The sequence below is a fragment of the Mobula hypostoma genome, chromosome 2, assembly GCF_963921235.1.
Source record: "Mobula hypostoma chromosome 2, sMobHyp1.1, whole genome shotgun sequence".
NCBI classification, from domain to species: Eukaryota; Metazoa; Chordata; class Chondrichthyes; order Myliobatiformes; family Myliobatidae; genus Mobula; species Mobula hypostoma.
Window position 1 is genome coordinate 30,949,044 of NC_086098.1, and position 23,472 is coordinate 30,972,515.

Consider the following 23,472-nt stretch of genomic DNA (forward strand, 5'->3'; position numbering starts at 1 on the left):
GATTTAACCGGTCTAGTGTGGACGTAGCCTTACGGCACAGTTCAGGACAGGTACGTTTTGTCACTTAACCTTCTGGTTAATTGTATATTGATAGAGCTATCCCTCAACACTGTAACAAAAGAGATATATTCTGAGAGTCTGCAGTTTGTACACATAGGCTTTTGAAACTAACACCAATATGGAATACTCAAAGGGGTTGGGATGTACTGCCATTATAAATATGCAATTCTGTAAATTCCAAATACTAAAGTGATGTAGGTGATTATAGCAATTGGAACAACAGTTAATCATTTATGTTACTTTATGTTGAAAAAGTATAAAACATGTCAGGAGAGTGAAATTCTTTCATATTCTCCTAGACTTGCTCTCTCTCTCTTGGAGGTTTGCTGTGTGAATAAAGATTTTTATATTTCCCAGTTACAGCTTGTGTGGCTCAGTATTAATAAGATGTGTAACTTTATTGAATAATTTACAGCTGGGAAGTGCGACCCTTATTTTAGACCCATTGAATTTAATTACTTTTGCTCCATTCTGTGTCACCTAACTTAAATGGTTTGTTTCAGTCTGTTATGAATTTCAATGTCATGTCAAAAGCTGGCACTGCTGAAATTTATGACCAGTAGTTAATTAAAATGCCGGAGGGTTTAATTTTTATATTTTGTAACCATCATAGCATTTTAACTATGCTTAATACTTTTTGATAATGTACAAAATTTCAACAAAATTATTTGTCCTTCTGAAAATCCTGTCTGAAAATGTTTGGACAGTTGACTTGAAGAACTGTGAAATTCTTCAAGGGAGATGTAATAATGTAGCACAAACAAGCGAAAATCATCAGATGCTGGAAATCCAAGACAATGCAAACAAAATACTGGAGGAACTCAGCAGGCCAGGCAGCATCTGTGAAAATGGGTAAACAGTCGATGTTTCAGGCCGAGACCCTTCATCAGGACTCATTAGGTGTAACAATGTAGGTTAATCATTCAGTGTGAACACTTAAACAAATGTTAGTAGATGTATGGTCAATGATTATCTCAACAGCAGATAGTTAATCATTTTCAGGAAGGAAATTTATGACTGGCAAAACCAATTTCATGACTTTATAAAGTTTCAGCTACCAAAGTTACTGCACAAATTTGGGTGGTTGACCAATGTTTACTTACTAGACTAGGTGCCTGAAACCAACATGGAAGCTCATGTGACTGCTTTGACATACACTGTATGCAGCTTTTATATCTGTAAAGCAGAGTTCTTGAAGAGCAGAAGTAACGATGGGAAGATATTGCAAGTATTTCAATGAGTAGAACCAAGCCTTGAATGTTTGCCCTGTTATTTCAAGCTGATTTCTAACTGGCAATTGCTCTTAAATTGTAACAAGCAAATTGAATTGCAGCTGGTACTTTTACAGTACAATCCTGAAACATTTAAAAGATTTTAATATAGGTAAAGCTATTGATTTGTGTTGACATTACACTGTGAAATTGATAGCAATACTTAAGTTGAACATCTCCGTTTTAAATCATCGTTGGTAGTCAGAGATATTGTAATGGTTGAAATCCACTTAATAAAAAAATCAATATTCCTCAGTTAAAACAAAAAAAAAACTAATTGTTTAAACAACAGTAAATTCATTGAAGGTATAATGCCAACTTAAAAAAAACACCTAGACTTCACTTTTTAAATCAATGGGTCAACAGAAAATACTCCAGATGTTAAAGCTGAGTGGTCAATGCTCAGGATAATCCAGAATTGCTCCTAAAATGAGAGGCTAGATGTACCAGTGTGTAACCTCCAACACACCCAGTTCTCCTCCACTGCATTGTGCAGGCAAGGGAATTATGAACATGTTGACTGATGGAAAGGCAAGAGTCTGCAGTACTCTTATTAACTGCCATCCAAAATTAAGGTCAAAAGCTACCAACCAACACATCCTTGCCCACTGCGGAAAGGTATGGATTTCCACATTGTCCTCAAAAGCCATGTCAGAACCCATTGAACCAGAAGATCATGAGACATAGGAGCAGAGTTAGGCCATTTGGCCCATCGAGTCTTTTCTGCCATTCAATCATGGCGGATCCTTTTTCCCCTCCTCAGCCCGACTTCTTGGCCTTCTCCCCGTAACCACTGATGCTGTGTCCAATCAAGAACCTATCAATCTCTGCCTTAATGACCTGGCCTTCACAGCTGCCTGTGATAACAAATTCCACAATTACACAAAACTGCAGTGCAAAGAGTTCATCATCAATTTCGAGGGACTGCCTAAAAATATTTCCATGGCAAGATGTTGTCTACAAAATTACATGAAATATAACACAATTGTTAAGAATTATTGAATTCTTCAAATATACTTCCAATCAGTGAAATTTTTTTGCAGAAATGTTAATTTACATACATTGACTTTTAATAGTTAGAGGATTATTATGACTTGTTAGTGTGCGAGAATCCATTATATGTTTTAATTCCTAAACTATCTGTATAAAATTGTTAAAATGAAATAAAGCAAGAGCATAAAATACACACTTCCTCATTTTAAGAAAAGTTCTAATTACTGATTGGTGCAAAGTGATTGAAAAATATTAAATAATGCTTGATTTCTGATTCTAATCGGACAATGAACCTTTACTGCAGCCAAAAAGCTGAGGATATGAATATAATCAGCGTTGTTCTCTGATGTCCTGATGAATTCTTATCACTCACTCTTGTTGTCATCACATAAATACATCACGTAAAACTAGCTGCAATATTTACGACATTACTAATTTGACTGCTCTTTAAAGTGTTTTAGTTAAGTGCTTTGGCACATCTTGAAAGGACAATAAAAAACATTCTGTTTCTTTCTTTCTTTACAGGTTGGCTATAATCGACCAGATATTCAACTATAATTTTCCAAGACTTTTCTTGTCAGGTACTTTTCTTTTATTTACTGAAATTATATTAGGAAATCTTTATATTTTTTGCACGGAAATGACAGAGTAGTTTCACACCTCATACAATATTAATAATAATTCCATTCTATGTAAGAGAATAATTATTAAGCTTGATAACTATTTCTGTATTTGCACAATTTGTCTTCTTTTGCACATTGGTTGTTTATTCATCTTTGTGTGTAGTTTTTCAGCGATTCTATTGTATTTCTTTGTTCTACTGTGAATGCCTGAAAGAAAATGTATCTCAGGGTAGCATATGATGACATATACATATTTTGATAATCAATTTACTTTGAACTTCAAAAACTGTACTCGGAAGCCACAAAATAAATAATTTATGATATTTGATAATGTGAAATTTCTGGGTCGCAGGAGAAGGTCATTCCTTTGAGCTTTGGGATGATTCAGGGTCGACAATAAGGCCACTTCTCAGAATGATGACTGGGTTTTACTTTGTCAATAGGAGAAATGAATAATGGTGGCGAGAAGGCATACAGGACCAAGACAGACCAGCTGAATGAGTGGTTTCACAACAACCACATTGCGCTCAACATCAGTAAGCCCCAAGGGATTGATTGGGGACTTCAGGAAGGGGAAGATGAGGGAACCCATACCTGTGCCCATCAAAGAGTTAGAGAGGGTGGGCAGTTTCAAATTCCTGGGTGTCAACATCACTGAAGATCTATCCTGCGTCCAACATTTTGAAGCAATAACAAAGGAGACGCACAGTGACTATATTTCATTAGGAGTTTGAGGAACTTAACATGTCACCAAAGACTCTCGCAAATTTCTACAGCTGTACCGTTGAGAGTGTTCTAGCTGATTGCATCACCATCTGGTATGGAAAGGATGGGTAAAAGCTGCAGTAAGTTGTAAACTTTTTAGTGTTGGCGCGTGGCCAAGTGGTTAAGGCGTCGGTCTAGTGATCTGAAGGTCGCTAGTTCGAGCCCCAGCCGGGGCAAAGTGTTGTGTCCTTGAGCAAGGCACTTAACCACGCAGTGGTCTGTGACGACACTGGTGCCAAGCTGTATTGGCCCTTGCCCTTCCCTTGGACAACATCGGTGGCATGGAGAGGGGAGGCTTGCAGCATGGGCAACTGCCAGTCTTCCATACAACCTTGCCCAGGCTGCTGCCCTGGAAACCTTCCAAGTCGCAAATCTATGGTCTCACGAGACTAACGGATGTCTAAAAAAGTTGTAAATTCAGCCAGCTCCATCATGGGCACTAGCCTCCCCAGCATCCCGGACCCCTTTAAGAGATGATGCCTCAAGAAGACGGCATCCATCATTAATGACACCCATCACACAAGACGTGCCCTCTTGTTATTGCTACCATCAAGAAGGAGGTACAAGAGCCTGAAGACTACACTCAACCTTTCAGGAACCATCACCATCAGATTTCTGAATACTACCTCACTAATATTTTTTGCTCTTTGGGCACTACTTACTTAATTTGTTTTTTTAATATATATTTCTTATTGTAGTATATAGTTTTAAAAATAATTGTGTTGTCATGTACTGCTGCCACAAAACAACAAATTTCATGACATAAGCCTCAGATATTAACCTGATTCTGACTCTGTTAAATAAATAAGCACACTTGTAGTTCCATGTAATTGATTTAAGGGAGCTGTCAGTGATGAAGAAATGGTGAACAATATAGTGTTGAACAGCGGAGAAATGGATCCTTCAGTCTATCACACGTATGCCGACCTTTTTGCGCCATCTACACTAGTCCCACTTTCCATATTACATCTAAATTCCATGATGCATTGCCTATTTAAGTACCTGTTCTAATGTCTGTTAAACATATCTGACTCTACTTCGTTTTCCTGAAGAAGTTCCCCTGAAATCTTTAGAACTCCATCCTCTCACCTTACACCCATGCCTTCAGGTTCCTGATACATGGTCTCCAAACCTTGTGATCTGAGCACATTCGGCAGAACTCTTGGCCAAAATTTACTTAGACAAGGAACTCAATGCAATATTCAAACGTAAATGCATTTGCAGTGAAAATGGTTGCATGGGGTGCAAAGTGGCCCATCAACTATTCATGGGTTACTAGTAATAGCTTCGAGACTTTCTTAAACTGTATTCCTCTGCTGAGTTAAGTCAGAATGATCACCATCAAATTACATTTTCTCAGTGTAGCATGCACAGCCAATTTCAGTATGTGAGGCTTTATGGATGTCCATAGGGAATCTGTAATTCTTTAAGGCAAGGGTAAAATGTGTTTGACATAATTTGACTGGACAATCACATCAATGATGCAAAAATCTGTGTGGGTGGGTTGTAACTTTCTTTGTATAGTTCTGTGAAACGTGAAATACACTGCACAACAGGGAAATTTAACTGGGGAGAGCTAACAGATGAACATAATTTTAGCAAAAGAGGAACCTCTGCTCTTCTGGAACATTTTTATTGTAGAAAGAATAGGAATTACAATGGTAGGTAAGGGATTATACTGTCTAAAGGTGAGTCTGGAGTCTTTGAGTGTAGTTTGGCCAAACATGTGAACCTACTGGATTGAAACACTTCCAATGCTTTCTGCTGGTCTTGAATAGATAGTTGAAGAATACTTTTATTTATATTGAACCTTGCTGCACTGGGAGAACTTGCTAGCTATGCACGTTGGTGAAAGGTCAGAAGACAATATTGCCTACAGGGAGCATTATCATCTAAGTGTACAAAATACCCTGCCACAAATTAAATTTAATGAATATCCTGAACAGAAAAGAGTACAGTTATAATCCTGAGTTCTGATAAATAAAAATAAGGTTTGTCTGATTGTTAATTACATAAGTAAAATTAATAAGTGATGGTGATTTTGACGACCTTCCAATTTTAGTTAATGGCTCCGTCATGGACACTAGCTTCCCCAGCACCGAGGATATCTTCAAAAGGTGATGCCCCAAAACCATGGCGTCAATCATTAAGGACCCGCATCACTCAGGACATGCCCTCTTCTCTTTGTTACCATCAAGGAGGAGATACAGGGGCCTGAAGACAGGCACTCAATACTTTAGGAACAGCTTCTCCCTACACACACATGCACACACACGCGCGCACTATATATATACTTTTTTTAAAAAATGCACTGGACTGTTGCTGTAAAAAAACAAATTCCACGGTATATGCCAGTGATATTAAAACTGATTCTAATTTGGATTCTGGCTGGAAAACCAAATCAAAAGAAAATATGCTGAGTACTTTTTCTAACCCTAGGGAAACTGTATGTCTGTTTACCCTAAAGGAAATAACATATTCTCAGTGAAACCAGCAGTAGATCTCCAGGAAAGCAATTACAATAGAAGTGGAAACCTACAAGCGGAAGGGATGAAGGTAATTTTCGGAGGAATCACAAAACAGGCAGCAACGATATGCCAGCAATCCACAGGAACAAAATTGATGCAGAGGTCGCTAATTCACGATTACTCATTAATCCCAAGTAACCTGTAAGCTGTAACCCTTAAAATGAACTTTATGTTGATTTCTATCCCTAAGTATTCTCCAACACAAGAGATTCTGCAGGTGCTGGAAATCTGGAGCAACAAACACAAAATACTGGAGGGACTCAACAGGCCAGGCAGCATCTATGAAGGGAAATGAACGATCGATGTTTTGGACCGAAATCTTCACCTGTCCTGGTGAAGGGTCTCAGCCTGAGACATTGATAGTTTGTTTCACTTCATAGGTGTTGCCTGACCGCTGAGTTCATCCAGCATTTTGTGTCCATTGCTCCTACATATTCTCTACTGTCTACTAAATCTTGTTCTTCTGATGCAAATTGTAAAAAAACAGCACTTGTGAGTTTTATATAATATGGCCTTGTTCCTCTATCAAAGATTATCCCTTATATTCACAGGAAGAAGAAAAATTCTAAATCAAAGCAATGAGACATTTGGTCTTTGTGCTTGAACTGGTATTATAAATGTTCTTTGAATTCTGTATGGTGAACTTCTTAGATAAATTTTTTAAATTTACATCTTCTTTAGACTGAATGAAAAAAATAGGGAAAATATGTAGTCATGACATATAAATATTTAAAATTAAACCCTAGTGGATCATAAACACCAGAGATTCTGCAGATGCTGGAAATCCAGAGTAATACACACAAAATGCAGGAGGAACTCAGCAGGTCATGTAGCAGCTATAGAAAGCAATAAGGAGTTGATGTTTCAGGCCAAGACCCTTCAATAGTCCTGATGAAGAGTAATGACCTGAAACGTCAACTTTTTTTCCTTTTCCATAGATGTTGGCTGACCGTGTGAGTTCATCCAGCATTTTGTTTGTGGTGCCGAAAGGATTTTCTATTCCTGCGTATTATTTATCTAATGCTGGCCAAGTAACTGAGCAATTAAAATTTTCAGTCAATGCATATGTTCAAATATCCAAAGAGTTGGCCAGCATTTTAAGCATTAGAGTACATTTAATACGAGTCATAAAGTTTCCTTCTTATCACTAATGGAGGAGCAATTGTATCAATAATTACCCATGGCAAAGAAAGGGATTCCCAGCAGAGTGGAGTTGTATTTGCCATCTGTGCTGATGAATATCCCTGCTGCAGTCACAGTGGAAAGGCAGATTGTGATAATTCCTAGTAGTCCTAGGAAAGGTTTGCTGCGAAGGCAGTCCTTCATTGAGCTGGTGAGAGTGGCTGCAATTAGAACCAACACCAGGCTCACCACCACCTCCGTTCTGGCCACAGTATTGGTCTTATAGAAGTCCTTCCATAGACCAGAAGACGTCAGAGGATACAGCTTCAGATCATTGTGCTCCTGTTGAAATTTTAGCACGAGCTGACAGAATTCAGTTTCCCATTTCTCTGCAATGTCTTGTAAAGCAGACCCATAGCTTTGAAGGTAGTAGGTAATCTGCACCGCACTGGCTGATTTAACCTGGTGTTCTCTGCTGTTAGGGATGAAGATCACACCTCCAAGCTGATGCCCAATAAACGTCACCCTGCCGTCCTTTAATGATAAAAGGATTAAATTAATGTTAACTTTCAGTTCATGAAATCTGTACAAATTTTCATTAGCTATATTTCAGCTAAATTATTAACAGTATACACTATTACTTAAACACTGGGAGTTTACAGTTATCAAGTTGAAAGTAAAATAAATAATTCAAAAAATACAGAGCCTTGAAAGAACAATTAATTCTGGTTATATGCTGCAGTTGTAAAAGAGTGACTCTAGAAACTATGCAGTAGTTTTATCATAAATTCAGCATATTCTGGGCTAGTGAGGATTTTAGGGGATAATCCACTTCCTTGGACATTCTTTCTGACTTCACCGATAGACTCTGATGAGAGGACGAGAGAAGCCACTTCTTCCTGAACTACCATCATAATGCCACTGATGGGATGCCAAGCTATCCCTGAAATCTCACCAGTTCTGTCTAGTATTTTTTTTAAATTTTATTTAGACATTCAGTATGGTAACAGACCCTTCTGGTCCAACAAGTCTGTGCTGCCCAACTACACCCATGTGACCAGTTAATCCACTAAACTTCATGTCTTCGGAACGCAGGAGGAAACCAGCTCACCCAGAGGGAACCCACGCAGTCATGGGGAGAATACACAAACTCCTAATAGTCATCAGTGGAAACTGAACACGATTGCTGGCACTGTAATAGTGTTACACTAGTGTGTGTTACACTAGCGTGCCACGCTACCATGCCCAAATGTATGCTTAATACAAAATATTCCTACATAAAGTCAGCATACTAGCATTATTACTGAGATCATATCCCAACTGCCATTAAAAGGGAATATCAAGCAAAGTAATACGGACTAACAAACTCAAACTGCTGTCCCTGAAGAATGACAATATTGGCATTTCCTCTGAACCTACTGGATCGGTTGTCTGCTGTTGGGTAATTCACAAGCAGCCACCTCCACCATAGGTTTGTCTGAAAAATTTTGGGAGCAGACTGGGAAATGTTATTGCTGCCCCAAAGACATTTTCAATCGCAGAACTGGATCTCTTAAATCTTACTTTTCTTATAAAAATACCTTCATTTGTTTGATCCTGCAATCAAAAAATTTCTAGTGTACATTTTTCTTTTCACTACTTCATGATACTGCATGTGTATAAAAATCAATTTATTTCAACTGTTGTAATAACGTTATTAAAATAAAAAAGAGGTACATAAATATCATTCATTCAACTCAATCATTTGCTGCAAATATTTTACTGTCTGTGTGAAGTATCTTTTACAGATACCAATATGCTCATTATGATAGAAAAATGCTGGTAATGGTGGAAATATGCAAAATTATTTGATATAACTTCGAACCACTTGTATAACAAGTATTACAAATAAAATTGTAGACGTCTGGGGAGTAGAAATAATGTACAGATTGGCAGATAATAAACTGGTAAATTGTTTTATTATTGCTACATTTACTGAGGTTCAGTAAAAAGCATGTCTTGCGCACCGTTCGTGCAGATGAAATCATTACCGTGGTTCATTGAGGTAGATCCAGGTAAAACAATAACAGAGTGTTACAGTGCAGAGAAAATGAAATTCAGGTAAACAGTAAGGTGCAAGTTCACAACGAGGTAAATTGTGAAGTCATAAGTTCATATCATCGTACTATGGAACATTTCAATAGCAGGGTGGAAAGCTGTCCTTGAGCCTGATAGTACATGCAGCTTAGAAAAATAGAGGGCTATGGGTAACGCTCATGTACATGTTCTGCACAGCATTGTGGGATGAAGGGCCTGTGTTGTGCTGTAGGTTTTCTATGTTTCTATGTTTCTATATGCTCTTAGGCTTTTGTATCTCCTGCCTGATGGGAGGGAGGAGAAGAGTACCCGGGAGGGTGGGATCTTTGACGATGTTTGCTGCTTTGCTGAGGCTGCAAGAAGTGTGGACTCCATGGAGGGAGGACTGGTTTCCGTGATGTTCAGAACTCCCTGCAATTTCTTGGGGTCATGGGCAGAGCAGCTTCCGTTCCAAGCCACAATGCATTGGATAAGATGGCTTCTATAGTGCATTGATAAAAATTGGCACTGGTCAAAGGGCACATGCCAAATTTCCTTCGTCACCTGAAGAAGTAGAGGCATTGGCGAGTTTCCTTAGCTGTGGTATCTACATGGTTGGACAAACCATTCTGAGGTTCACGCCTAAGAACTTTGACCTCAGCACTGTTGATGTAAACAGGAGCAGGTGCACCAGTCCCTTGCTGAAGTTGATGACTAGCTCTTTTGTTTTGCTGACATTGAAGGAAATATTGTCATGACAATATATACACTTTATGCAGTGTATAATTGGGTTAATGTGCCTTGGACACACTAGTACAACATTAAATTTAAAAAGTGTTGTGACATTTTCAATGAAACGGTTTCCTCGCCTAATTTCAAACTATTTTGATGAGGCTGTTGCCAGGTTTACTAACTAGCAAGCTTAAAATTATCAGATATTTATGAGAATTGGAAAACTTAAATGTTTCTCTGTACATTAAGGTATGGTCCCAAATTGTCATTCTGATGTAGCAATCAGAAAGGCTATACATTAACAATAGTCAAATAAAGTATACCAGGGTGCTTCTCAAAGAATAGTACTGAAGCATAATTATAAATGTCAACAACTAGCATTATGATCATCGATGTTTGACTCATTATGGTATTTTGTTCATGTTTTAGAAGAATACTTAGCTTTCTTACCAATATTAGATGTTGTTATAGCCAATAAAACAGAAGAATTTTAATTGGAAAAAGAAGCCACAGGAGAAATTATTTGAACTCAATCAAACAGATGTTGCAGAGAAAAATTATTTTTCTCCAGGGTGTAGATTAGCAATTTTTTTTTCATGTTACAAAGGAGATTAAGGATAATTTTTGTGCACAGAAATAACATCTGAATTTAAATTGATACAGCTGTCAAGAATTTTTATCAATATATTTGTCTTTAATGTCTGAGAATCAAGCTGTTTGCTTTAAACGCAGATCTTTAGTAAAATGTTTAAGCATTTAGGTATTTGATGGGCCATAAACATAAAATACAGAAATTTGCAAAGACATCCAAAGATAGGTAAAACAGAGTGAAAAAGAAAAAAAAAAGAACCATTATATAGTATTTGTTACAGCAACTCTGAAAAACTAAAATAAAAGCTGTCATGCTGTAACTACTCAATAGGCCGGGCAGAGATAACAGAGTATTTCCAGCACTTGTAACTTACAGCTATTTTGTTTTGTTACTCCAAAAAATAAAAATTAATTGAAAGAAAAACAAGGGAGCCAGGAGATAACTCATGTATGTTCATTTTTATTTTAAGTGAGGTCTGCACGTATGACGCGGTGACATGATGATGCATGCCATTCACATGCTTTTACATGTAACCTGTAATGAAGTATATTTACAATACTACTCAAATATTACTGAAATATTAAATACACAACATCAGTCACTGTAGATATATTGCTTGTGAAGTGTTGAAAACCTTCCTGCGCTCAGTGGCCACTATAATAAGCACCTCCTGTACTTAATAAAGTACATTCAGAGATGCTCTTTTGTACACCAGTGTTGTAACACGCAGATATTTGAGTTTCTGTCACCTTCTTCTCAGATTGAACCAGTTTGGCCATTCTCCTTTGACCTCTTCTAGGGTAATGTAATTGGTGGAGATGTACATGATTCACAACCACTGACATTGAGTTGGATTCACTTTAACAGGCTGGTCTGATGTAATAATGTAATCATGTAAGGTATTGTTACCATGTGTTACCATGCTCTGTGTTCAGTATTTTGATTACAATAAATGAGTTGTTATCGTTTCTCTTAAACGTAAAATGCCTCACACCATTTTATTCACAAAAATCTATACTCTCTCATCAACAAGGCATTTTCACCCACAGAACTATTGCCCACTGGATGTTTTTTCCTTATCCACACCATTCTCTGTAACTCTAGAGACTACCGAGTGTGAAAAACCCAAGAGGTCGGCAGTTTCTGTGATTCTCAAATCACCCCGTCTAGCGCCAACAATCATTCTATGGTCAAAGTTACTTAAATCACAATTCTTCCCATTCTGATGTTTGGTCTGAACAAGAACTGAACCTCTTGACCAGGTCTACGTGCTTTAATGCATTGAGTTACTGCCACAAGATTGGCTGATTAAATATTTGCATTAACAAGCAAGTGTACAGGTGTAATAAAGTGGCCACTATAAAAGCGTTCTCTTCTCAAAAAAATCAATTACTTATATCAGAACTACTGTTAATCACTTTTACATTTATCATTTTATACGCTTTCTGGAAGTTAACATCAAAGGGAAGGAGTCGTGTAATGTTATTTCTGTATCGTTCCTTAGTCAATCAAAATCACATGACAAAACCATGCCTAATAGATTATCCTCTTCAGCTCTCATCTTCCTGAAACAGTATAATTTGGATGATTTGAAGCAGTCAATGAAACAGAGAAGTGCAGGTCAGCATCTATGGAAATGAATAAACAGTCAACGTTTTGGGCCGAGACCCTTCATCAGGATTACCAATCTATGGATTCATTTCCATAGACATTGCCTGACCTGCTGAGTTCCTTCAGCATTTTGTATGTGTTTGTTCTGGACTTCCAGCATCTGCAGAATCTCTTATGTTTACGTATTGGAAGGGAATGGCTATTTTCTCCCGTAGATAGCTGTATACAAATTCAGATTAAAATTCTGCAAATTTTATACAGCAGATAAACTGGTCTATTTGTTCAATGTGGAGTTCTGACTAATTTTGAGACAAAATGGGTTTTCCCAGTGTGAAAACACTAACTGGATTTATTTGAGAACTCATAACACTGCAATCCAGGTTTGGAATTAATTCAGTGCATAAAACTCTCATTATAAACACTACACAGCACCTTTATTTCCTGTGGAGCATCAAGAAAGCTCACCTCTGTCCCAGGTTACTCATGGACTTTTATCACTGTACCAATTGCATCTCAGTGTGGTATGGCAATTGTCCTGTATCGGACCGCAAAGCATTCCAGCATGTGGTGAAAACTGCCCAGCGGATTATCGACAACCAATTGCCCACCATTGAGAACATCTACTATAAATGCTGCCTGGGCAGGGTGAAAAGCATTATCAAGGATGCAGCTCACCCTAACCATGGACTTTTTACTCTCCTCCCATCTGGTAGGCGCTACAGGAGCCTCCATTCCCGCACCAGCAGGCACAGGAAGAGCTTCTTCCCTGAGGCTGTGACCCTGCTGAACCTCACATCACAGCGCTAAGCAGTATTGCACCCATATTGTACTGTCTCAGTACTTTTATATTTGTGTGCTGTAGCACTTACTTTTTACTCGCAGTTATTTTGTAAATAACACTATTCCTTGCATTTCTGGTCAGATGCTAACTGCATTTCATTGGCTTTGTATCTGTACTCGGCACAATGACAATAAAGTTGAATCTAATCTAATCTAATCTATAGATTCTGCAGATGCTGGAAATCCAGAGCAACACACACAAAATGCTTGAGGAACTCAGCAGGTCAAGCAGTGTCTATGGAAGTGAATAAACTGCTGATGTTTTGGGCTAAGACCCTTCTTCGGGACTAAAGATGAAAGGAGAAGCTGTCAGAATAAAAAGGTGAGGGAGGGGAAGGAGGACAAGCTGGAAGGTGATAGGTGAAGCCAGGTGGGTGGGAAACGTAAAGGTTTGGAGAAGAAGGAATCAGAAAGCAGTGGAGAATGGACCATGGGAGAAAGAGAAGAAGGAGGTGCACCAGGGGGAGGTGATAGCCAGATGAGGAGAAAAGGTAAGAGGCCAGAGTGGGGAATAGAAAAAGAGGGAAGGGTGAGGGAAAATAAAAAATTACTGGAAGGAGAAATCGATATTCATACAATCAGGTTGGAGGCTACCTAGACAGAATATAAAGTGTTTTCCTTCCACCCTGAGGGTAGCCTCAGATTGGCAAAAGAGGAGGCCACATATTGACATGTCGGAATGGCATGGGAATTGAAATGTCTGGCCACTGGGAAATTCCACCTTTGGCAGATGGAGCGGAGGTGCTTGACTAAGTGGTTTCCCATTTTACGTCAGGTCTCCACAATTTAGAGGAAGTTACATCGGGGGCACCAGATATGATAGACAACCCCAAAAAATTTGCAGGTGAAGTGTTGCCTCACCTGGAAGAACTGTTTGAGGCCCTGAATGGAGGTGAGGGAAGAGGTGAATGGACAGGTGCAGCCTACTCCCATTGGCTTCTTTCCCTTTGCCATCAGATTTCTGAATGGACTATGAACCCACCAATACTACTGCACCTTTTATTCTCTTCTTAAACTGCTTCTTTATTTTTCATATTTCTTGTTTTAATTTATAGTACTGTTTAATGTATTGCACTATTCTGCTGCTGTAAAACAACAAATTTCACGACATACGTCAATGGTCATAAACCTGGTTGAAATTCTGCTTCTGAGACGGTTCAAATCCCTGAGTAGTGCTCACTTTACGTGTGTGCTAATGGGAAAGATTTCCTTTGTTATAGTGTCATATTGTAGAAATTCCATTACAGTAGTCAAGACCCATAAGGAAAGACAATTAATAATTTGAGATAACAGAGGCAAATTCACATTGGAGGCTGTCAGACAAATGCATTCAAACAAAATAATATGAACTCCTTCCACTGGTTCTGTGCATTCTCTAACTTTGGATGGCACTGTGGTGTTGCAATGCAGCCGACTTACAGCTTCAGCAATCCAGATCTCCTTCTGACCTCTGGTGCTGTTCCTGTGGAGTTTGCATGTTCCCCCTGTGACAAGATGGGTGTCCCTCCGGTGCCCCCTCACCCACACCCAAAGACATGCTAATGGACTGCTGTAAAATACCCCTGGTGTTGGAGGGCAGTGGGAGAACGCTGAACACAAAATACTGTGCAGACCCTGGGGTCAAAGCAACACGCACAACACGCTGGAGGAACTTAGCAGGTCGGGCAGCATCCGTGGATTGTTAATAGGCACGTATAAGTGAGTACATTATGGAGAAATAAGTAGGAATGGAATTGACAGGATTGCTCTGAGAGTTATTTCAATTAAGAGTTAATTAATTAAATAAATTCAATGGGCTGAATGATCTCATTCACAAGAAAATGTGAAATGATCATATGAAAATAACTTGTTTTTAAATAACTATTTTAAGTTTATTTCTAGAGAAAAAACTATTTTTTCCAGTCAGAATTATAAAAACGTTATGTTATAATAACACATTTAGCCCGCTGGGCCCACGACAGCTTCCAAGGAACAATCCCCTGAGTACAATTCCTTTTCTTTTTATTTCCTTTATTAAACACACAATTCATTCTCTCTCTCACATGCTAATCAAATCCCTTTTCTTTTTATTTTGGCATTAAGCCACACTAGACGTGATTTATAGTTGTTAATTAACTTATCAACACGTTCTGGTATGCGGAAGGAGACAGGAACACCAAGAGAAAACTTTCTGATCACATGCATTCTCCTCACTGACAGCAGCCAAGGTCAGAATTCAGTGAAGCAGCAGCACTAAACACTGCCCTGTCACTATAGCAAAGGAATTCAACACATTTTTTTGACATTCCTCTATTATTTTTAAAAAAGGACTGGTGTATTCAGCATTTTGATTTGGCCAGACATAATTTTTGCTGTAACCGACAATATGGTTTTGCTGTTACATTAAAGGTAACAGAGAGGGTGGGATGGCTCAACTGGAAAAAACTGAAATCAAATCCGTAAAATGAGGTGATATAGGATTGGAAGATGTAGCATCCTTGCATGTAGAGTTAAGAAACTGCAAGGGCAAAAAGATCCTGATGGCAGTTATATACAGGCAGGTTGTGAGATCAGTCCTGAAGAAGAGTTTCAGCCTGAAACATCGACTATACTTTTTTCCATCAATGCTGCCCGGCCTGCTGAGTTCCTCCAGCATTTTGTGTGTGTTGCTTTGGATTTCCAGCATCTGCAGACTTTCTGGTGTTTGTAATAAAAGTGTCGACTATTTTCTAAACGGGGAGAAAATTCTAAAATCAGAAGTGCAGGGGGACTTGGGAGTCCTCATGCAGGATTCCCTAAAGGTTAACTCACAGGTTGAGCCAGTGGTAGGGAAGGGAAATGCAATGTTAACATTCATTTAAAGAGAGCTGGAATACAAAAGCAGGGATATACTGCTTTTTAAGGCATTGGTTAGACAGCACTTAGAATATTGTGAGCAGTTTTGGGCCCCTTATCTAAGAAAGGATGTGCTGGGATTGGGAAGGGTCTAGAGGAAGTTCATGAGAATGATCCCAGGAATGAAAGGTTTAACATATGAAGGGTGTTTGATGGTTCTAGGCCTGTATTCACTGGAGTATAGAAGAATAAGAAGAGATGATAAAGTAGCAGAGCAGACTCGATGGGCTGAATGACAAAATTCTACTCCTATGTTTTATGGTCTTATAGTCTTTTATTGGCCATTGGTTAGAGTAGCGCTCCAAAGATTTAAATATTACCCCAGTAATTTCATCGCATAATATATGCTAACACTGTGATGCAGCACAGAACAGATAAGATGCTAATCAAGGGCCTGTCTGACCTCTACTTCAGAATAAAAGGTCTCATGACAATATCTGAGGGAGATTGACGGAATTGCCTTGGCATCCTAGACAACATTAACCTCAAGAATCACTGATTCACAGAATGACATAGCACAGAAGAAGGCCATTTATCCCACAGTACCGTTATAGGTCAGTGGTCGAGCTAACCAGCCAATGTCACTATTTGGTCTTCTCTAAGGCTCTGTATATTATTTATTTTTTGCTTCCAGCACTTTATGTAACTTACCTTTGAATGTAACTATTGAATTTATTTCCAATACACTTTCAGGCAATGCATTCTAGGTCACAAAATGTTTAACACAAATTGTTTTCTTATATCATCTGTGCGCTTTGATCTTTTATCTTAAATGCATGTTTTTTTTCTGTTTACTGATATCCCTTTCCACTATTGATGTTCCTTTTTTATTTACTCATATCATATTGTTTCATTATTTTATACAATCTTATTCAACCCCCTAACCTGTGCTACTTTAAGAAGAACAACCCAGTTTCTCCATTCTCCCAATGTGGAATAAGTGGTTCACTCGTGAAACTCATCCGGTAAGCATTCGTAGACCGTTTTGTTATGGCCTTGACATCTCCCCAGGACTGTGAGAGCTGGAAATAAACGCAGCATTCCAGCAGGGACCTAACCATTCTCTAAAAAGGTTCAGCATTATTTTGTTGATTTTGTACCCATATACCTTTGATGTCTATACTTCTCATTGCCTCAGTAAAGCAGCCAGCACAATTAAAAACCCGACCCACTGTGGGTATTCTCTCAAGGACAGTTTCTACCCTACAGTATGAGATTACTAAATAGTTTCCTACTATAAAGTTAGAAGTTCTCAAGTTAGACTCACAATCTACCTGGTTATGATCTTGTACCTTATTGCTTATCTACACTGCACTTTCTCTGTAGTTGTTTTATTTTTTATTGCACTGTTATTCTTTTATTTTGTCCTGCTTAAATGCACTATGAGATAATCTAATCTGCATGAGCAATATGCAAAGCAAGATTTTCACTGTATCTCCGTACATGTGATAACAATAAACCAATTTAAATTCCAATTCTGTAGAGTCAAGAGTTACTATGATATGGGACAATATCCACCTATCACCATGGTTTCCTATCTCACCACTCTCTTTCTCCTCTTTATACCAGCCATCTCCCTTCTCTGAGATTTTCCCCCACAGATGTTGCTTGACTTTCTGAGTTCTTTTAGCAAGTTGTTTGTTGCTCCAGATTCCATCACTCTACCCTCAATCCTTCCTTACCCCCAGCACTTCCCCACCCAGCCTAGCAGTAGAACTAACACTTGGCATTACATTGTCCTATTCACTGCCATCCAAAGACCTAAACAGTCCTTCATGGTGAGGGAAAGGTTCACATGCATCTCCTCCAACCTGAATACAGCATTTGGAGCTCCTAATATGGCCTCCACCACATCGAGGTGACCAAGTACAGACTTGGTGACCATTCTGCAGAGCACCTACATTTAGTCTACAATGGGCATCCTGTGCTGCATTTGCAGACCATTTCAACTCCCCTTCCCATTCCCACATTGACCTGTCCATCCTTTGCATGCTAAACTGCCAGGATGAAGCCCAGTGAAAACTGGTAAAGCAACTTTTTATATTCCTCTTGTGTAGTCTACAACTCAATGGCATGAATATTGAGTCTTCCAATTTTAGTTATGTCTTCCTTTTCCCTTTGCTTCCCCTCTTCCCACTTTACCTCCCTCCACATCCTCGAGTTCTCTAGTTTTTGTTCCCTTTCCCATCTTGCCCCAACATTCCTTCACCTTCCCGGGTCCATCCACCAACTTTACACACAGGTGTCCACCACCCCACCCTCCTTCTGGTCCCAACTGTTATTCACCTCACCCCTAAAGGGTCTCATTTTCAATGCCTTTACATCTGAATCCAACTCTGGTAGTCCATTGTATTCCTGCTTGCTGCCTGCTATCTCCACGCTCCCCTCCACCCACCTTGCTCCATCTGTTTTATTGCCTCTCTCATTTTCCCCCCTCTTTATTCTGCCTCCAATCATCATTCACCTTCCACCGTCTCCCAATTTCAACCCTGCTCACCTCCCCTACCTTGTGCCACCTTCCCGTCATCTCGCCACCTCCTTAGTCCACCAGTCACCTCAGAAGCCTTTCTCACCACTCACCTTGTCTTCCTTATATGAAACTCGCTCTCAGTTCTGATGCAGGGTTTCAACCTGCAATGCTTGCAATTCCTTTCCTCCCACAGCTGCTCCTCAACCTGCTGAGTTCCTCCAGCATATTGTTCATTGTTCCCTACCTCTATTCCCAATCTGATAAAAATGCTAACTCACTTTCACTTGCCACACATGCAGCCTAGCCAGACAAATTATTCTGAGGTTCTTTATTTATATTTCATGAGGACTATACCTGTTTTTTTTTAAACAGACTTCAAAAAATCATGTACAGTATAGTCTGTAGGGTCTCCCTGTTCCATTGTGCTACTCGGGTTGTTCGGCATCTTGTTATTCTTCTTTTCAAAGAGTATCACCTTGCAATAAGATAATTTTACTATGCGTCAGTCCATTTTGGCCTATTACTGCCTAAAAATTATTCTGCACACTTCAGTATTTTGTAGCAGCACATACAAAATGCTGGAGGAACTCAGCAGGCCAGGCACCTTCAATGGAAAAGAGTAAACAGTCGATATTTCGGGCTGAGACCCTTCATCAGGACTTCATCATTATTTTGTACATTCTTGGGTTTTCTTGCCATCAGCAAACCTTGAAATTGTTGATGCAGAGGGCCTTTACCGGTCATTGTCTGGATTGGTGTGTAGATGGAGGAAATTCACCTCCCAGCTCCCAGAGTGTAAACCTCTCTCCCCTCTCTTTCTAACATACATAGAACATAGAATAGTACAGCACAGTACAGGCCCCACGGCCCACAATGTTGTGCCGACCCTCAAACCCTGCCTCCCATATAAGCCCCCCCACCTTAAATTCCTCCATATAGCTGTCTAGTAGTCTCTATCTGCCTCCACCACTGACTCAGGCAGTGCATTCCACGCACCAACCACTCTCTGAGTAAAAAACCTTTCTCTAATATCCCCTTTGAACTTCCCACCCCTTACCTTAAAGCCATGTCCTCTTGTATTGAGCAGTGGTGCCCTGGGGAAGAGGCGCTGGCTATCCACTCTATCTATTCCTCTTATTATCTTGTACACGGCTATCACATCTCCTCTCATCCTGCTTCTCTCCAGAGAGTAAAGCCCTAGCTCCCTTAATCTCTGATCATAATCCATACTCTCTAAACCAGGCAGCATCCTGGTAAATCTCCTCTGTACCCTTTCCAATGCTTCCACATCCTTCCTATAGTGAGACGACCAGAACTGGACACAGTACTCCAAATGTGACCTAAACAGAGTTTTATAGAGCTGCATCATTACATCGCGACTCTTAAACTCTATCCCTCGACTTATGAAAGCTAAGCTTTCTTAACTACCCTATCCACCTGTGAGGCAACTTTCAGGAATCTGTGGACATGTACCCCAAGATCCCTCTGCTCCTCCACACTACCAAGTATCCTGCCATTTACTTTGTACTCTGCCTTGGAGTTTGTCCTTCCAAAGTGTACCACCTCATACTTCTCCGGGTTGAACTCCATCTGCCACTTCTCAGCCCACTTCTGCATCCTATCAATGTCTCTCTGCAATCTTTGACAATCCTCTACACTATCTACAACACCACCAACCTTTGTGTCATCTGCAAACTTGCCAACCCACCCTTCTACCCCACTTCCAGGTCGTTAATAAAAATCACAAAAAGTAGAGGTCCCAGAACAGATCCTTGTGGGACACCACTAGTCACAATCCTCCAATCTGAATGTACTCCCTCCACCATGACCCTCTGCCTTCTGCAGGCAAGCCTATTCTGAATCCACCTGGCCAAACTTCCCTGGATCCCATGCCTTCTGACTTTCTGAATAAGCCTACCGTGTGGAACCTTGTCAAGTGCCTTACTAAAATCGATATAGATCACATCCACTGCACTACCCTCATCTATATGCCTGGTCACCTCCTCAAGGAACTCTATCAGGCTTGTTAGACACAATATGCCCTTCACAAAGCCATACTGACTGTCCCTGATCAGACCATGATTCTCTAAATGCCCAGAGATCCTATCCCTAAGAATCTTTTCCAACAGCTTTCCCACCACAGACGTAAGGCTCACTGGTCTATAATTACCTGGACTATCCCTACTACCTTTTTTGAACAAGGGGACAACATTCGCCTCCCTCCAATCCTCCGGTACCATTCCCGTGGACAACGAGGACATAAAGATCCTAGCCAGAGGCTCAGCAATCTCTTCTCTCGCCTCGTGGAGCAGCCTGGGGAATATTCCGTCAGGCCCCGGGGACTTATCTGTCCTAATGTATTTTAACACCTCCTCTCCCTTAATATCAACATGCTCCAGAACATCAACCTCACTCATATTGTCCTCACCATCATCAAGTTCCCTCTCATTGGTGAATACCGAAGAGAAGTATTCATTGAGGACCTTGCTCACTTCCACAGCCTCCAGGCACATCTTCCCACCTTTATCTCTAATTGGTCCCACCTTCACTCCTGTCATCCTTTTTTTCTTCACATAATTGAAGAATGCCTTGGGGTTTTCCTTTACCCTACTCGCCAAGGCCTTCTCATGCCCCCTTCTTGCTCTTCTCGGCCCCTTCTTAAGCTCCTTTCTTGCTTCCTTATATTCCTGAATAGACCCATCTGATCCTTGCTTCCTAAACCTCATGTATGCTGCCTTCTTCCACCTCACTTGTCACCCATGGTTCCTTCACCCTACCATTCTTTACCCTCCTCACCGGGACAAATTTATCCCTAACATCCTGCAAGAGATCTCTGAACATTGTTACGTACCCCGTAACTGGGTTGCCAAACCAGCAGAAATGGATCACTCGGTTGGAGTCTGGAGTACTAGAACTAAGAAAGTTTTATTAAAGAAACAAGCAACACAGTAATCGAAAGGATAATAAATGCAACAGTTCAGCGATGATAAACACACATGTGCACAGAATTAAGATAACAGCATTAATCAAGCTCTATCGTTGTCTAGAGGTAAATGACCAAATTTCAAAGTGACTCAAAGTTCAGTTCGCAGTAATCGTTGCCATGGCGATGGACAACGTGGGGGGAAGAGAGAGATAGAACAGGAACAACTGATCATTCAGACACTGCTTCACTCACAGACCGGCGAGATGGCTCACAAGCAACTTTTGGGCGGGTCCTTGGTGATGTCACCTGAGGTCACCGACTGTGACCCCTCCTCCAGATGCGGTCGATCCTCTGCAGTGAACCCGGCACCCAGGCAAGGGTGGACACACACCGGGTTCCCGCTGATCGTACCTTTCCACCCTGGCCGTTGTCTGGTACTTCTCACCCCCTTCGTGAGAGGCGCACCGCTTCCAGGGTCTCATTACCTCAGGTGGTGTGTGTGTGTGTGTGTCGCCTTAGCGAACTGGTCCCTTTTTATCCCCGTGCTGGGGTATCGCCTATCCATCACTTCAAACAGTTCAAGGTTCAAAGGGGGGAGCCGCTCCAGACAGCTCTCTCTCCCCCGTCCCTTCATTACACATCTCCAGACGCTGCTCCATTGTTCCTTATCTCTCCTTCCCCTGAGGGCAGGTGGCAGACCAACTGCTGATGCCACTGATGCTAGCCCAGGCCAGCAAACATCTTAATTTTATGTGTATTCTCGTCACAACATCAACCACATGTCCATAGTACATTTCCCTGCAAAAACATCATCCCAATACACACCCGCAAGTTTTAGCTTTATAGGCTCATAATTTGCCCTTCCCCAATTAAAAATTTTCCTGTCCTCTCTGATTCTGTCCTTTTCCATGATAATGCTAAAGGCCAGGGAGCAGTGGTCACTGTCCCTCAGATGCTCACACACTGACCTGTGACCTGGTTCATTACCTAGTACTAGATCTAGTACAGCATTCCCCCTAGTCGGCCTGTCCACATACTGTGATAGGAATCCGTCCTGGACACACTTAACAAACTCTGCCCCATCTAAACCCTTGGAAGTAATCACTTCTCTTAGCAAATATTGTATCAATAATCCAAGTGATCCCATGACTTCTAATCTTGCCAATAAATCTTAATGGTCGTTTTAATGAAAGCCAATAAAGATGATACTAGCTGCATTAGCCTCAGTAGCCCTCCATATTGTTTGTTTATTTATTTATTTGGAGATACAGTACAGTAACAGGCTCTTCCAGCCCAGCGGGCCCACACCGTCCAATTACAGCCATGTGACCAACTACCCGACTAACCCACACGTCTTTGGAGTGCAGGAGGGCACCGGAGAGCCTGCAGGAAACCCACAGGGTCACAGAGAGAACCTGCGAACTCCTTATAATAGTGGCAACAATTGAACCCGGGTCACTGGCACTGTATAGCGTCACACGAACTGTTCCGCTACCTCCTCAACATTTCTAAAACCAGAAGTGGTAATCAGCAAAAGGCGTTAAGTTAAATGAAATTGATGTTTGAACCTTTCCAAAATCATCCAGGCAATCATCCATTGCATGTTGCTTCACTTCAGGCAGTTCACCTAACTGAAATGTACAGTCTGATAATTGTCAGTGCGCTTTGAGTACATCTTGGTCAGAGGGGTTCCCGGACAGAATGATAATGGTCAATGGAATGGGATTTGATTGTGGCTATTATAAGTACAGTAAGGCTGGGAGGATTCTTGTTTATAAAGGGAGCGCTGCAAGTTAAAAATAAAACTCGTGCTTTGATGGCAGCCTCTGTCAGTCAACTTTCTAGTGATGGAAGCTAATGCATATCTCAGTAGTCCCAAAGATTATCCAATTCAGTCCCTGGTCTATCATCTTACATATCCTTGGGCACAAATCTAACATTGGTTCTTTTGGGACCAGTTTTACACCGATAGAACTTTACAATATGCACTGCCTTCATTGTCTCTATGTC

General features: G+C 40.4%; 1 protein-coding gene across 2 annotated transcripts in view; it reads right to left on the reverse strand.

The window, feature by feature from the left end:
- ptchd4 (patched domain containing 4) overlaps nt 1-23,472 on the reverse strand; it is a 111,824-nt gene that overhangs the window by 63,417 nt on the left and 24,935 nt on the right. For both annotated transcript variants that reach the window (XM_063070781.1, XM_063070770.1), the window contains exon 2: nt 7,419-7,896. In XM_063070781.1, the coding sequence (XP_062926851.1) occupies nt 7,419-7,896 (478 nt within the window). The remainder of the gene's footprint in view (nt 1-7,418; nt 7,897-23,472) is intronic.